Source organism: Odocoileus virginianus, chromosome 26 (assembly GCF_023699985.2).
Source record: "Odocoileus virginianus isolate 20LAN1187 ecotype Illinois chromosome 26, Ovbor_1.2, whole genome shotgun sequence".
Classification (NCBI taxonomy): domain Eukaryota; kingdom Metazoa; phylum Chordata; class Mammalia; order Artiodactyla; family Cervidae; genus Odocoileus; species Odocoileus virginianus.
In genome coordinates this window covers 44,868,167-44,881,564 of record NC_069699.1, presented here as the reverse complement: position 1 = coordinate 44,881,564, position 13,398 = coordinate 44,868,167, and the positions used below count along the sequence as shown (strand labels likewise).

Below are 13,398 nucleotides of genomic sequence, written 5' to 3'. Positions count from 1 at the left end.
AATAAGCTTGTTCGTACCATTTTAATGTTTTAAATATTTGTTTTTATTTATTTATTTGGCTGTGCCAGGTCTCAGTTGCGGCATTCGGGATCTTCCATCTTCATTGTGGTATGTGGGACCTTTAGTTGCAGCGTATGAACTTTTAGTTGCAGAACGTGGGATTATGTTCCTGACCAGGGGTCATACCCAGGCCCCCTGCATTGGGAGAGCAGAATCTTAACCACCAGGGAAGTCCCTGAACCATTTTTTTAGATTCCACCTACAAGCGATATTGTATGATACTTGTCTCTGTATGACTTCACTCAGGATGACAATCTCTGTGTCCATCCATGTTGCTGCAAATGGCATTGTTTCATTCTTTTTATGGCTGAGTAGCATTCCATTATACATATGTACCACTATTTGTAGACATTTTGATGATGGCCATTCTGACTGGTGTAAGGGGGTACCTCATTGCAGCTCTGATTTGCATTTCTCTAATAATTAGTGATGTTTTGCATCTTTTTATGTGCCTGTTGGCTATCTGTATGTCTCTTTTGGAGAAATGTCTATTTAGGTCTTCTGGTCATTTTTTGATGGGGTTGTTTTTTGATACTGAGTTGTATGAACTGTTTATATACTCTAGAAATTAAGCCCTTGTCAGTCAGTCATGTTATTTGCAAATTTTTTCTCCCACTCCATAGGTTGTCATTTTGTTTTGTTTACAGTTTCATTTACTGTGCAAAAGCTTAAAAGTTTGATTTGGTCCCATTTGTTTATTTTTGCTTTTATTTCCTTTGGAGACTGATCTGAGAAAATATTGCTACTATTAATGTCAGAGAAGAGGCTTCCCAGGTGGCTTGGTGGTAAAGAATCCGCCTGCAGTGCAGAAACTGCAGGTTCAATCCCTGGGTCGGTAAGACCCCTAGAGGAGAGCATGGCAGTCCACTCCAGTGTTCTTGCATGGAGAATTTCGTGGATAGAGGAGCCTGATGGGCTACAGTCCATGGGGTCACAGAGAGTCGGACACAACTGAAGCAACTTAGCACAGCACAGCATGTCAGAGATTGTGTTCCCTGTGTTCCAGGAGTTTCACTGTGGCATGTCTTATTTTTAAGTCTTTAGGCCATTTTGAGTTTATTGTGGTGTATGGTGTAAAGGAGTGTTCTAACTTCATTGATTTACATGCATCCAGTGCTTGCTTCTGATGGAGGAAGTCAAAGGAGGCTTCATGGAGGAAGCATTATCTAGGCAAATGATGACATAGCCCAAAAGAAATGGAGAGGACTGAACAAAGCAAAATGGTCAGAACTGGGGGATGCACGTGGGGGAGTGCAGCAGCATGTACTAATGGCAACTTGTCAGCTTGTGCCCAACACATAGATGTGTGAGGTGTAGTGTGATGCGCCATGTGCCCCCAGGTGGGTTTATAAAGCATTGCAGCCCAGCTTCTCCCAGCTAGAATTCTGTGGTGGACATACCTGGAAAGATTGGATGCCCTTAGTACTTCCTCCACCAAAACCTCATTCTGGAACACAGATAACAGGAAAATCTCACAGAACTTCCTACCTGTGGACCCCTTCTCTTTTTTGCTGGCCATGGCCCATGGCATGTGGGATCTAGTTCCCTGACCAAGGATTGAACTCTTGCCCCCTGCATTAGAAACATGGAGTCTTAACCCCTGTGCCACCAGGGAGGTCCCTGTGGATCCCTCCTTTAAGGCACCATCCAGCAGCCCCCTTGTACCCTCTTTGTAGCTGGCCCAGTCATCCTCCTAGTTTGTTCACAGAGGGCTCAACTCTTGGAATTTTCCTACCCTCCTTCGCTTATACCATCAGCATCCCATATCCCCTGGGAGTCCCAAGCCTATGGTCCTTGTCCCCCTCCCCCGCCTCAGTTACCCATCCTCCAAGTTGTCACCAGTGAGGATGTGACCTTCAGTGTCTCCATTCAGAACATTCCTCTTCTGATTCCACCTCCTGCTCAGCATCCCTGCTGCCACGATTCTTTCCTCCCTGCCTCAAGCTTCTTCTCCCTTCTTGCTCAGCTTGGATCCAGTCCCAGAGCTATAAAAGGCCCTTGACACACTCCTAGAGACCCTTGCCCTCTGAAGCTCTGCCCCTGCATCTTGCTTCACTCCTTTCCCAGCTTCACTAGGTTGCTCCCATGAGCATATTGGTCATTCCCTAACCCACCTCCTTAAATGAGCTTCCCTGGACTTTACATCTCCCTTCATCTCCAGCTCATCTCTCTGTTCCCTGAGTCTTTGCAAAACATCACCAGTATTGTCCACACTTGCCCTCTCCCCTTTACCTTGCCTCATTCCTTTTGCCCTTTGTAGTTGAGCTCCCATCCCACTATTCCAGTAAAACCCTTGTGTCCAGGTGGCCAAGCCCTCGGGGCCTCCAAGTTCCCTAGCTCCAGAGCCATCAGCTGTCTTCAATGCCTCCTTCCTTCCCTCCTGGGTCCTTGGGCCCCTCACTCACCCAGGGTCTCTCCCACCCCACCAGCCACATCCCCTCTCCAATCCCCATTTTGCACTCTGCTGGTTTCCTCACTGTACTCATCTCTTCTTTGTCTTCCTGAGTTTACTATAAATTCCACAAAATTAGGGACTGGGCCTCCCTCTGAAAGGTCCCAGTGTTCAGCCAGTCCTAGACACATAGAAGGGGTCTGACTAAACCCTGGAATGGTATGCAGGCTGGTGGGGCCACCCAGTGTCACCCTGCCTCCTATCCTGAATGTCATTCCTGGGTGTACATGTAGGTCCTTCAGTTTTCCAGCTCCCGAGGGCAGGACGGAGGGGACCCGTCTCCTCTCCCCGATCTCTCCAGGGGCCAGGCAGCTCCCACCAGCTCTGGCCTCCACTGAGGCATCTTCAGAATTCCAAGCCCGTCTCTGGAATGCCGGGCCTGTCTGGAGAATGCCAAGGCTAGGGCACAGGTGGGGAGGCTGTGGAGTGGCTGGGCGGAGCACGACAGCTGCTGACATTCTGGCTGGAGCCTAGGCACTGTGGCAGCTGTCCCTCTGGTAAGCACCACTGCTGACACCTCGCTTCCCTGTGGTCCCACATCTCCCAGAGGCCAGTCTCACTGTTCTGCCTGTAGCTCTGGCCTGGGTACCCCCAGGCAGCTGCAAGTCACCAGGCCCCATGCCTCCACTCCCTGACAGGGAGTGAAAGTGGGTGCTGGAGTCATGAGGCTCACAGGAACTGGGAGTCCTGCCCATCAGGACCTGTTCATCAAAGTCCTCGGCCGAGAGCCAGGTGGCTGTGCTCTCCCCAGACTCACAGGATGACCCTGACAGGCGCCTTACTAAGCCTCCCCGGGCGCCAGGGTCCTTACCTGTCAAGTGAGTGAGGGGATGTAGAGTAGACAATATGCCCCTGGGTCCAGGGAGTCAACATTGCCAGCAGGAAATCCAAGTGAATGGGCAGGTGGACTGGAGCCCCGGGCCCGAGGACCCCCCCCAGCGCCCTGCTGCCCCCAACCAGACGTGAGAAGGAGCCATGGCTGCTTTGCCAAGTGGCATCCGGGGCCTGGCCTGCTGCTGAGTGGCCTCTCCGAGTATAGGACCCTTCGGCTGCCAACTGGCTGACTAAAGCCATGGCCCCCAGGGGCCTGTGAAACTCAGATTCCTGGGCCACCACAGACTCCAGGTGTGGAACTGCTGGAGATGGAACCTGGGCACCAGCAGTTCTAGAAAGGAGCCAGGTGGGTATGGAGCATGGTGGTCTCTGAGCTGTAGAAGGTGGGGTGCAAGGGTGGTGAGAGCATGGGTTCTGTACCAGGACAAGAGAGGCCACTGGTGAAGATGGGGGAATGAAAGCTGGACACCAGGCCTCCAGGAGCACGGTTTTATTGGCATTTCCTAGGACAGTGCTGAGGGAGGTAGTCATGGAGGGCCCATCGTCAAGGACACACCCAAGTTCACATCCTGGGGACCCTGGCCCTCTGCCCGCAGTCCCAGGGCCCAGCTGGAGCTGGAAGGTGGCACAGGCAGCTCTGGGTGAAGGTTGGTGTCTATTCCACCCCCTTCATGAACTCCAGGAACTCTGCGGAGAGACGGACAGGCATAGGTCAGATGTGGAGCCTGGGCAGGGCGTGGGCAGGGGGATTCAGATGGACCCACTCACCATCGTAGTCAATGCGGCCATCGTTGTTTTTGTCACCGTCCTTCATGAGCTCCTCAATGTCGTCCTCTGTGATGGTCTCACCTGTAGCCTGAAGCATTATCTTCAGCTCCTCCAGGTCGATGTAGCCGTCAGCATTTCTGCCAGTTGGGTGTGAGGGGCCTCAGAGCCCATTTTAGGGGCAGGGGGAGGGGGAGAAACAGCCCTGCTCATGACCCTGGGAAGCAGGGAAGAGCCACTGGGAGATGGGGCATCCTATTCCCTCATTTTGCGCAGAACGGGAGATGGAGGCCCAAGGTCACAAAACTGACCCCTCTCTGCCCAGCTCTGCCAGGGTCAGGGGTGGAGGTCCAGGCTCACACACTCACTTGTCAAACATGCGGAAGAGGTCTGACAGCTCCTCCTCAGACTTTCCTTTGCTGTCATCCTTCATGCACCGAACCATCATGACCAAGAACTCATCGAAGTCCACTGTGCCGCTGCCTGGGGGAGAGGGCAGCACAGCCATTAAAGGGCGGAGGTCAGAGTGGCTGGCACTGCCCTGGACACTGACCCCGGTGGTGTTCTCACTGAATCCTCCCAGTGACTCTGTGAAGCGAGTGTGATTATTGTGCCCATTGCATAGATGACATGGTTGAGGATCAGAGGCTAAACAGCTCCTTTAAGGGCACAGAGTAATAAATGGCAGGGCCAGGGTTCAAGTCCCCCCAGAGTTGGGGGCCTAGGGAGGGGCAAAAGGGCTCACCGTCCTCATCCACCTCGTCAATCATCTCCTGCAGCTCCTCAGGGGTGGGGTTCTGCCCCAGCATCCTCATCACCTTGCCCAGCTCCTTGGTGCTGATGCAGCCATCCTCAGCGCCCAGCACGAAGATGTCAAAGGCTGCCTTGAACTCTGTGTCCAGCAGGAGAGGAGAGGAAGCAGAGCAGCATGGCTCAGCCAAGTACCCTGAAGGCCAGACGCCTAGGGCCGCCTGCTAACCTGCCCGCTCCCCTCTGAGACCTCCGAGGTGACAGGGAGAGGGACCCCAGCCTCGGGCCTGCAGCCTGGGGTCCTCACACTCCCCCAGCTGGGCCCCGCTGTCTCCCCACATGCATGTTGGGGCACTCACCATTTTTCTGCTCCTCTGTCAGCTGCTCTACCTAGAGAAGAAAAGAAGTCTCCGGCTCAGGCCTTAGCTGCTGTCGAGGAAACCAGCCCATTCCACAGGTGGGAAGACTGAAGCCGGGAAGAGGTAGGCCATTCCCAGGTCACAGAGCAGAGGCCTCAGTTCCCCCACCCTGCCCCCAAAGCCCCGAGGTGACCCAGCTCGCCTCACTGAGGCTGGGCTCAGGGCCAGGGTGACAGGTGGGCACCCTCTGCAGGACCAAGGTGACCCCGAGTAACAATAGTCAGTTGACCACTCAGTGCCCTTTTAGCTCCCCTGCTGAAACCCAAGCTGGGTGGCCTGAGGGACAGCTGTCCCTCAGGTTGGGACAATGAAACCACAGTGGGGGTGGGCAAAGCCACCCGCTGTAACCTGACCGGGGTGGCCACTGGGCTATTTTTAATGGGGGACAAAGTTAAACCTGGTGATTGTTCTGGGGACTCTGGCATGCAGGGGGTGGGGCAACGTTATCTGGCCCCTTGGCCTCCTGGTGTCTCAAGAGCCAAAATTAGTCCCTGGCCCGCCAGGCCTTGTATGGGCACGGGGTGGAGGGCTGCCCCCTCCCCCAGCTCCACAGACTCCGGCAGAAAAGACAGGGGCACCCCCCAGAGCCAGCTGTAGCCCTCCCTGCCCAGGAGGGGGGCCATATTTCCTGGAGCTGAGGTAGGGGTTCCCTTGCAGACAGCTGGCTGTGTCAGATGTCCTTGTCTCTGTGGCGGACGGAGGTCAGCAACACCCCCACTCCCAGGATGGAATAGCATCTGAAGCCCCTCAGTGGCCCCTGCAGGGACTTGGGGTGACCAAGAAAAGGTGACCACCCTCTAGCCCTTTCCCCTAGCTGAGCCACTGAGCCCTGAGCCTGCCAGGCTGAGCAGGGGCTGGGGCCCCAGTTCTGTTATTGCCTCCTAGTCCCTCTGTGCCTTCCTCAAGCTTCAAAACCCTCTGCAGCCCCCTGCTCACAAGCCCTGTCCCATCCTCCAGAGCATCTTCAGTCAGCCAAGGGGCTGGTGGGGGACTGGATGTGTGAGAAGCAGAATGTGAGGGGCAGCAAGGGGGAGAGGGAAACAGCGACAGAGCCTCAGGAGAGCTTGGGAGGAAAAAGAGAGACTAGGAAAGAGACCAGAGGCACAAATGCAGAGAGGTGTGGCCCAGAGACAGTGACACAGACTACAGACGTTTGGAGACAGGGCCGGACATGATGCTATAGCTTTGAGGTCCACCTCCACCAACCCTGACAGTTCCCCCCAGATCCTAAACTCTTCACCTCTTTTACACTCTGGAATGCCAGACCAACCGGCCCCTTGAAGGTCTGGGCTGAAAGTACGTGGCCCCTCTCCTGGGTCCCCACCACCTGCCTGGGGTGGTCTTGCCCCTGAGCCCCCAGTGGGTACGCCCACCCCAGCCCCGCCCAGGCCCATCTCTTACCGCAGCCTTGTAGATGTCGTCCATACTGGCGGCTCACAGGGCAGGCTGCTGGGGTTGCCAGCGGCCCTCGGCTTAAATAGCCCAGCCCCGCATTCCCGACCCAGCCCACCCCTGCCTGCAGTCCTCTACTCCCTCCCCCTGGCCCTGGTGATCTCACACTGGCCTGAGTCCCTGTGGCCTCTGCCCAGGGCAAGGAGCAGATGAAGGGCTACAAGGACCAGGGCTCTTTCCCTCTGCCCCCCATCCCCCCAGGAGACTCTCTGGAAACGTTTTTGGAATGAATGAAAACATGAGTCCAGGACAGGCAGGAGCTGCAAGGTAGTGGGCCCCAGGCCAGGCCCTCAGGCCAGCAACTCAACTCCTATCCAACTAAGGAGGTGGGTGAGGCTCCTGGAGGGGTGGTTACTTGCTCAGGTCTGGCTGACTTGGCAGTTCCTGACTTAAGCTAAACCCCTCTGGGCTTCCCTGGTGGCTCAGATGGTAAAGCATCTGCCTGCAATGCGGGAGACCCGGGTTAGATCCCTGGATCAGAAAGATTCCCTGGAGAAGGAGATGGCAGCCCACTGCAGTACTCTTGCCTGGAAAATCCCATGGACAGAGGAGCCTGGTAGGCTAGGTCCATGGGTCGGAAAGAGTCGGACATGACTGAGTGACTTCACTTTCCTGCAGCAGTATGCAAGAAGAAGCCGGGAGTGTAGGACCCTGCCAAGAGAAGCCTCGAATGCCAGGCTCGGATTATGGTGCTGTGGGACTTGTGGAGAAGGAAGGCACTGACCTACCTCAGCAGAGTGCGGTCTGGAGCCCTTCTGCCAAGGGTGCCAGAGGAGCCGGTCCCCAGACCTGTCATCTCCTCAGGGAGAAAAGTACTAGGTCTGGGCTGAACTGCGCTCTACCAGTCAACAAATACACCAACAGATGGCTCATCTGTGTAAGACTCTCCGTCTCCAGTTGGGTTACTACCTCTCTTCTGGACCTGGGTTAGGGCTCCTCTGTGCCCATGCTTCCCCTTTCCAGCACTGTAGTTCCTGAGTCCAGGGCCAATCTGTTACCCCCTCATTTTGAGCTCTGGTAGGATACCATCTGGGGGTCTTGTGCCAGATGGCCAGCACATATCCTTTCCACCTAACCCCTCCACGTCCTTCAGGCAGCTGGTTTTGAGTGGCTCAGTCGTGCCTGACTCTTTGTGACCTCATGGACTGTAGCCTGTCAGGTTCCTCTGTCCATGGGATTTTTTCCAGGCAAGAATACTGGAGTGGGTTGCCATTTCCTCCTCGAGGGGATCTTCCTGACCCAGGGATGGAACCCGCGCCTCCTGTTTGGCAGGCGGATTCTTTACCGCTGACCCATCTGGGAAGTCACAGAGCCTACACCAGTTCCCTGTCTTGCCTGTCAGCCACTGCATGGATTAACCCACTCAGTTCTCTAGAAAGTCCATTTGACAGAGATCTCTTGAGTCTTGCAGAGGTTAAGAACTAGCCCAGAGTTATTCTGTCCTTTTCGGACTCCAGGTACAAATCAGATCTTCCTTCTTCAACCCACTCGGGTCCTCCAGGGAATGAGACCAAGAGCTAGGTGAGATGTAATTACTCTCTCTTTTGGGGAGAGGGAAAGTAAGTTTCAGGCGTGGCAGTGACTTGCTTCGAGCAGCACGGAAGGTGCAGGGCCATCCCTTCGAGTGCCAGAGCCCAGAACAATTCCCGCCCGAGCCTCAGTTTCTCTCGAGCTGCAAGGCGCGCGGCGGGCGGGGCCCCTCGGGTACCGATTACGCAATCGAACAATCCCTGGCGGCCTGCGCACGCGCGCCGCGGGCCGCAGCTGTCAATTACGTGCGCGGGGCGGAGTGGGGCGGGGGCGCGAGAAGGCGGCGGGGCCAACATGGCTGCACTGCTCGCGCCGGGGGCGGGGGGCGGCGGGGGCCAGGGGGCGGTGGGACGCTGACCCCGCCCCCTACTGCTGCCAGTCTGCGCCGGGCGGCGGCGGCGGCGACCGAGCCCGGAACATGGCGGCGGCGGCGCGCAGCTTCGGGCCCGAGAGGGAGGCCGAGCCGGCCAAGGAGGCGCGCGTCGTGGGCTCTGAGCTCGTGGACACGTATACGGTGTGCTGGGGGCCCGGGCTCCCGAACTGGAGGTGGCGACAGGAACCCGGAGTCTTGAGTCGGGGCGGGGGGTTGGGGTGGGCTTCTTGGCCCCGCAGCTGGAGAGGAAGGTGTCGGGGCGCTGCGACTTTGAGGAGGGGGCCTGGGGTGGCAGAATCTGGGGAACGGGCGCTTGGACTTCGCAGGTCTGGAAAAAGGGTCTTGGGGTGGGGCGCAGAAAGGGGGCTTAGAAAGGGTGTGCGTTTAGAAAAGGAGGCTAGAGATAGGAAGGATCAAGGGATAAAGGAGGCCTGCAGAGGAGAGGGGTCAGGTTGAGGCGGAGGCTCCTCTGGAGGGGCGCCAGCCTGGGAGGACGTGACAAGGGGTCCCGGGGAAGGGGAATTAGGAAAGGGGGTCTTCGGATGGTATCAGCGGAAAGGGTCAGGGCTCTGCAAGCCATGAAGAAAAAGAGGGGGCGGGGCCTTGATCTGGGGGCCCTTGGGGTTGCAGTTGACACTTGCTCAGAAGTGAAGGGGGCATCTGGGGGCCTTGGCGCTCAGGCAGAGACAAGAATGGAGGAGGGTGGAGCCCAGACCCCGGGAATTGAGGGGGTGGCTCAGGACTGAGAGTCCAAGAGCCCGGAAGCTTAGGGGTCTTCATGGCTTTGGACTGTGGGGTGAGCTCGAGCAGCACACTGCCCACGCACACTTCAAGGCTGTGGCAGAGATGCAGGATAGAAAAGGGGAGAAGTTGCAGATTGTCATGAAGTAGGAGGCCCTCCTGGGTGTGGGTGGGCTTGGGCGCCTGTGGGCCTGGTAGGCTGCCTAGCAGGGACTGGCCCCAAGGTGGGGGTGGCCTGAGCACCTCTCAGCCTCCTGTCCTTTGTTCTGGGATTGTGGTGAGTTGGGGAAGGGGGCTTGGCTCTGCCTTCACCCCACCTCCTTGGCCCTCATCCTAACCCTCCTGAGGATCATTTTTCTGGCTCTTTCTCCTTTCCTGGGCAGGAGGAGGGGGAGGGAAATGGTCAGGCTGTGGAGGGGCTCCTACGGATCCTGGAGCCACAGGCCTGCTCCTCAGTGGAGGCTTCAGTTGAGTTGATTATTTTCTCCTCCCCCTTCCCTGCATGCTGCAGAGAGGGGCACGATGCAAGGACCATGGGGCCTAATCCAGGTGAGGGCTTAGCTCTGGTTAGACATCACGCATGCACTGCATCCACCTGGAGGGTTAGCTCCAAAAAGCTCTCCTAGTCCACAGGGCTGAGGTCCTCTGAATGGATGTTGGGAAGGTGGTGATTTTGTGTCCTTTTGTGCGGGTATGCTGAGTTGAATAATTATCAACACCTGCCTTTGATTGATCACTTACTACATGTCAGGCCCTTTACAAAGCATTTTGCATACATTACCTTTGATTCTTAATCCTCCCAGATTTTAAGATGGGAACTGAGGCTCAGAGAACTTAAGGCTGCCAGTCACTTACATAGGTTGACATACATACATAAACTATAGCCAGGAATGGCAGAACCAGATTTTGAACACAGGTCTTCCTGGCGCGTTCCCTTCTGTTAGGGCTTAATTATCTATCACTGCCGTCCTCTCAGCTTCTAAGTGCCTTGACTCCTGGCTGTTTTCAGCTCCTGAACCAGCTGAAAGCGTTGGAAAAGGACTTGCATCTAGGATATAGTCAGGGCTCCTGAGAAAGAACTGAAGCGGAAAAGCTGATCCTGCCAAACCTGACCCTGTTTTGCCTCAGAAGGAAAGCCTTTCTTGCAGCTCAGGTTGGATTGGACTTTGAATTACATGGAGGCTGGAGTTAAAAAACTGAAGAGATTACTTGATATGATAGCTGCCTGTTTTGTTTCTCACTGTTGGATAAGGGTCAGACTTCTCCCGTATGCCTGCCAGATCCAGTGCTAGGGCCATGGAAGAGGCTAAAAGGGGGCCCCTGCCTCTCAGCAAGGGTCAGTACAGAGGCTGGTGGGCCGGAGCAGCTTAACTTTGGCCTGGGGGGTTTGGGTGTCCTGCAGCTATTGCTGAGGGTAGGGTGGCACTTTCCTTATTGCTGGCTAGGCAAGGGCTATTCTCCCTCTTAGGTTTACATCATCCAGATCACTGATGGCAGCCATGAGTGGACAGTCAAGCACCGCTACAGTGACTTCCACGACCTACATGAAAAGGTAATTGAGAATTGGGGTCCTGTATTTTAGGGCTTTGGGGGCTTTTAGGCCAAGTCACGGGTTGGTACTAGGGCAAAGCTGGTTTATTAATGTAAATGGCAAAAAAACAATAACAACCAAACCCGTTGGATCCTGGGAGTTCAGCCCTTGCATGAGACAGTGTGCAAGGAGTGTATTTGAACTTCAATTGTCAGATTGACAGTTGTAGCTAGGATATGAGATGCTGGGATAGTTGCCAGGGGAGGGAGCAGGCTTCAACTTGTTCCACCTGAGTATACCTATTCCAGAACCTGTGCTTTCGTATCTGGCTGTAATTCTTTCTTTGCATTTGGAGAGAACTGCCTTTCTCTGGGTCATTTGTAGCGTGAAAATTGTGTGGTTTGGAGAAGATGGTGACTTCAGGGACTTGGAGGTATTACTTTCCTAAATGTCTCCAAAGTCTTTTGGTGGAACTCATTGTCTAGAATTGTATTGGTGTTTCGAGTGCTAATTAAACTTGAGGCCAAACCCAGGTGCACTAGTTTGATCACTAATTGTGGTACTCCTGCCATGATGAGCTTCGTAGCGAGCACCTGCCCTCAGCTGCTTACCTTGGCCTTGCACAGTTACAGAACCTCTTGGTCTGTGGTTGACATGCTTATGTTTTCTTACAGCTTGTTGCAGAGAAGAAGATTGATAGAAGTCTGCTTCCGCCCAAAAAGATAATTGGGAAAAACTCCAGGAGCTTGGTGGAAAAGAGAGAGAAGGATCTAGAAACTTATCTCCAGACACTCCTGGCCACCTTCCCTGACGTGGCCCCCAGAGTGCTGGCCCACTTCTTGCATTTCCACTTTTACGTAAGTTCCTCTTGGGTTTTCTCCTTCGCCTGCAAGCCTCCAGCCTCCAGAGCTCCAGGTAGCAAGCCTTGTAGACTTCAACTTTGAGAGGTAGGCTGGAGTTGGAGCCTGAGCTTGGAAGATGGAGGAGCATCCTGGCGGGCTGGGGTTCAGACAGAGCGTGTTCATAAACAGATTTGCCTTAAATTAGGCTGACCAGCTCTGGCCACAGAGAGGTCTTCCTCCACTGCAAGCCGTTTTGTTGAGCAAAAACAGCCTGTGGGTGTTTGAGCAAGGTTTCCATCCAAGTGGATGGGGTTAGATTAGAAACAGCTGACACCTGGCATCGACTGTTGTTGAATTGTTGGTTCCCAGCTCAAAACTAACTAAGGGATCCAACTGTTTGGGCAGAATATTGCCATCTTAGGGCATCGTCAGAGTCCAAGGTGCTGAGTGAGGGTAGGTGTCGTCCTCCAATGGGAATGTACGTCTCAGGGCAGTTCTGCACTCCCTTCTGGATGGAGGAACAACGGTCATGGGCTGCTGGTGACAGTATGAGTTGTCACACTTCAAGGAGGGAAGTTGGGTGCAGTGTGAAACCAAAACGTTAAACAACCCAGTAATTTCATTCCTGAGAATTTATTCTAAGGGACAAGACTGGGCTACTGAGAAAAGGATATAGGTGTAAAGGTAGTCACTCCAGAATTATAACAAGATACTGAAGACAGTCAAAAGCCCCATAGGAGGTGACTTAAAAAACAAAAAAATTAAAGGGAGCTAGCATGGAGTTGGATATTATGCTGCTAGAAAAATGATGATGTGTCTGTGGATTTGTTGATGTAGGAAAAGAAATACATTACTAGATGAAGAGAAGGGCAGAAAATGGTATTAGGGTATGGTCTTATTTTTATTTTAAAAAGTTTGTATAAATATATTTGGGAAAATTCTAGAAGGTTATACATCAAAGTATTACGAGGAGCTGTTTTTAGGTAGTAGATTTTTGGATAATTTACATTTAATTATTTTCCTTTTGTGTGATGAAGATAGGAAAAAAAACCCAAAACAACCCACTCCGTTTTCAGGCTTGCCTTTTAGCAAGGGACCTTTGGGTTGTGGTCTTAAAAGGCAAAACTTGTTTAAAAAATAATTGTCTTGAGATATTTTCGGAGTGAGACAGCTGAACCTTTCTTGAAGTGTTAGATAGAACCTGGAAATTTGGTGATGGCACTAGCAGTGGGCCGGAGGAGCCCTGTGGAAAAAAAGAGTGGCATTTATAGATGGGAGCTATATATGTGTGTCTATCTTTGGATTTTGTTTGGCGTGTACCAGTAATATATGTGGTTAGCAATAGTTTTCCTGCTGTAGACTTTTTTTTTTTTTTGCATTTTCTTTCCTTATGTGAAAAAGAAAAGTCCATTCCTTATGTGAGTCTTTCAGAAAACTGGTTAGTGTTTTAAGAAATGCTGTACTTTAAGAAAGCTTTGATTAGCTATTTAAGTTTAAAGTGTAATTCATTGCTTAAGACCCGGGCCTTTGAGGCCGTCTCCTGGCTGCCTCTGAGCATGGAAAGGCGTGGACTGCTTTTTGTTTTTTAAATAATTTTATATGTTAATTATTATTATTTTGGCTGCGCTGGGTCTTCGTTGCTATGCGGG

The 13,398-nt window shown here is 53.4% G+C and overlaps 2 protein-coding genes across 5 annotated transcripts in view; one reads left to right on the top strand and one right to left on the bottom strand.

Annotated features, from left to right (window-relative positions):
- Positions 1 to 3,821: 3,821 nt before the first annotated feature.
- Positions 3,822 to 6,760, bottom strand: TNNC1 (troponin C1, slow skeletal and cardiac type). Its single transcript, XM_020874297.2, has 6 exons — positions 6,682 to 6,760; positions 5,221 to 5,251; positions 4,857 to 5,003; positions 4,480 to 4,594; positions 4,115 to 4,251; positions 3,822 to 4,033 (listed from the first exon to the last, which is right to left on the bottom strand). Exons 1-6 carry the CDS (start codon positions 6,703 to 6,705, stop codon positions 4,002 to 4,004), a joined length of 486 nt encoding a protein of 161 aa, XP_020729956.1. The 5' UTR covers positions 6,706 to 6,760; the 3' UTR covers positions 3,822 to 4,001.
- A 1,772-nt stretch (positions 6,761 to 8,532) lies between these two features.
- Positions 8,533 to 13,398, top strand: part of NISCH (nischarin) — a 66,392-nt gene continuing 61,526 nt past the window's right edge. For 2 of the 4 annotated variants that reach the window (XM_020874194.2, XM_070455976.1), the window contains exons 1-3: positions 8,533 to 8,776; positions 10,845 to 10,928; positions 11,582 to 11,764. In XM_020874194.2, coding sequence (XP_020729853.1) covers positions 8,681 to 8,776; positions 10,845 to 10,928; positions 11,582 to 11,764 — 363 coding nt within the window. In that variant the 5' untranslated portion in view covers positions 8,533 to 8,680. Of the gene's footprint in view, positions 8,777 to 9,887; positions 9,926 to 10,844; positions 10,929 to 11,581; positions 11,765 to 13,398 lie in introns of those variants that run through there. The other 2 variants (XM_020874192.2, XM_020874193.2) reach the window with 2 other exon arrangements.

Excerpts from the sequence above, each read along its gene's own strand:
- TNNC1 (XM_020874297.2), bottom strand. The coding sequence starts at position 6,705 with ATGGACGACATCTACAAGGCTGCG. Across the intron at positions 4,252-4,479 it reads CTCTTCCGCATGTTTGACAA|AAATGCTGACGGCTACATCG; the intron begins GTGAGTGTGTGA and ends CCCAACTGGCAG. Across the intron at positions 4,034-4,114 it reads TGGCCGCATTGACTACGATG|AGTTCCTGGAGTTCATGAAG; the intron begins GTGAGTGGGTCC and ends GTCTCTCCGCAG.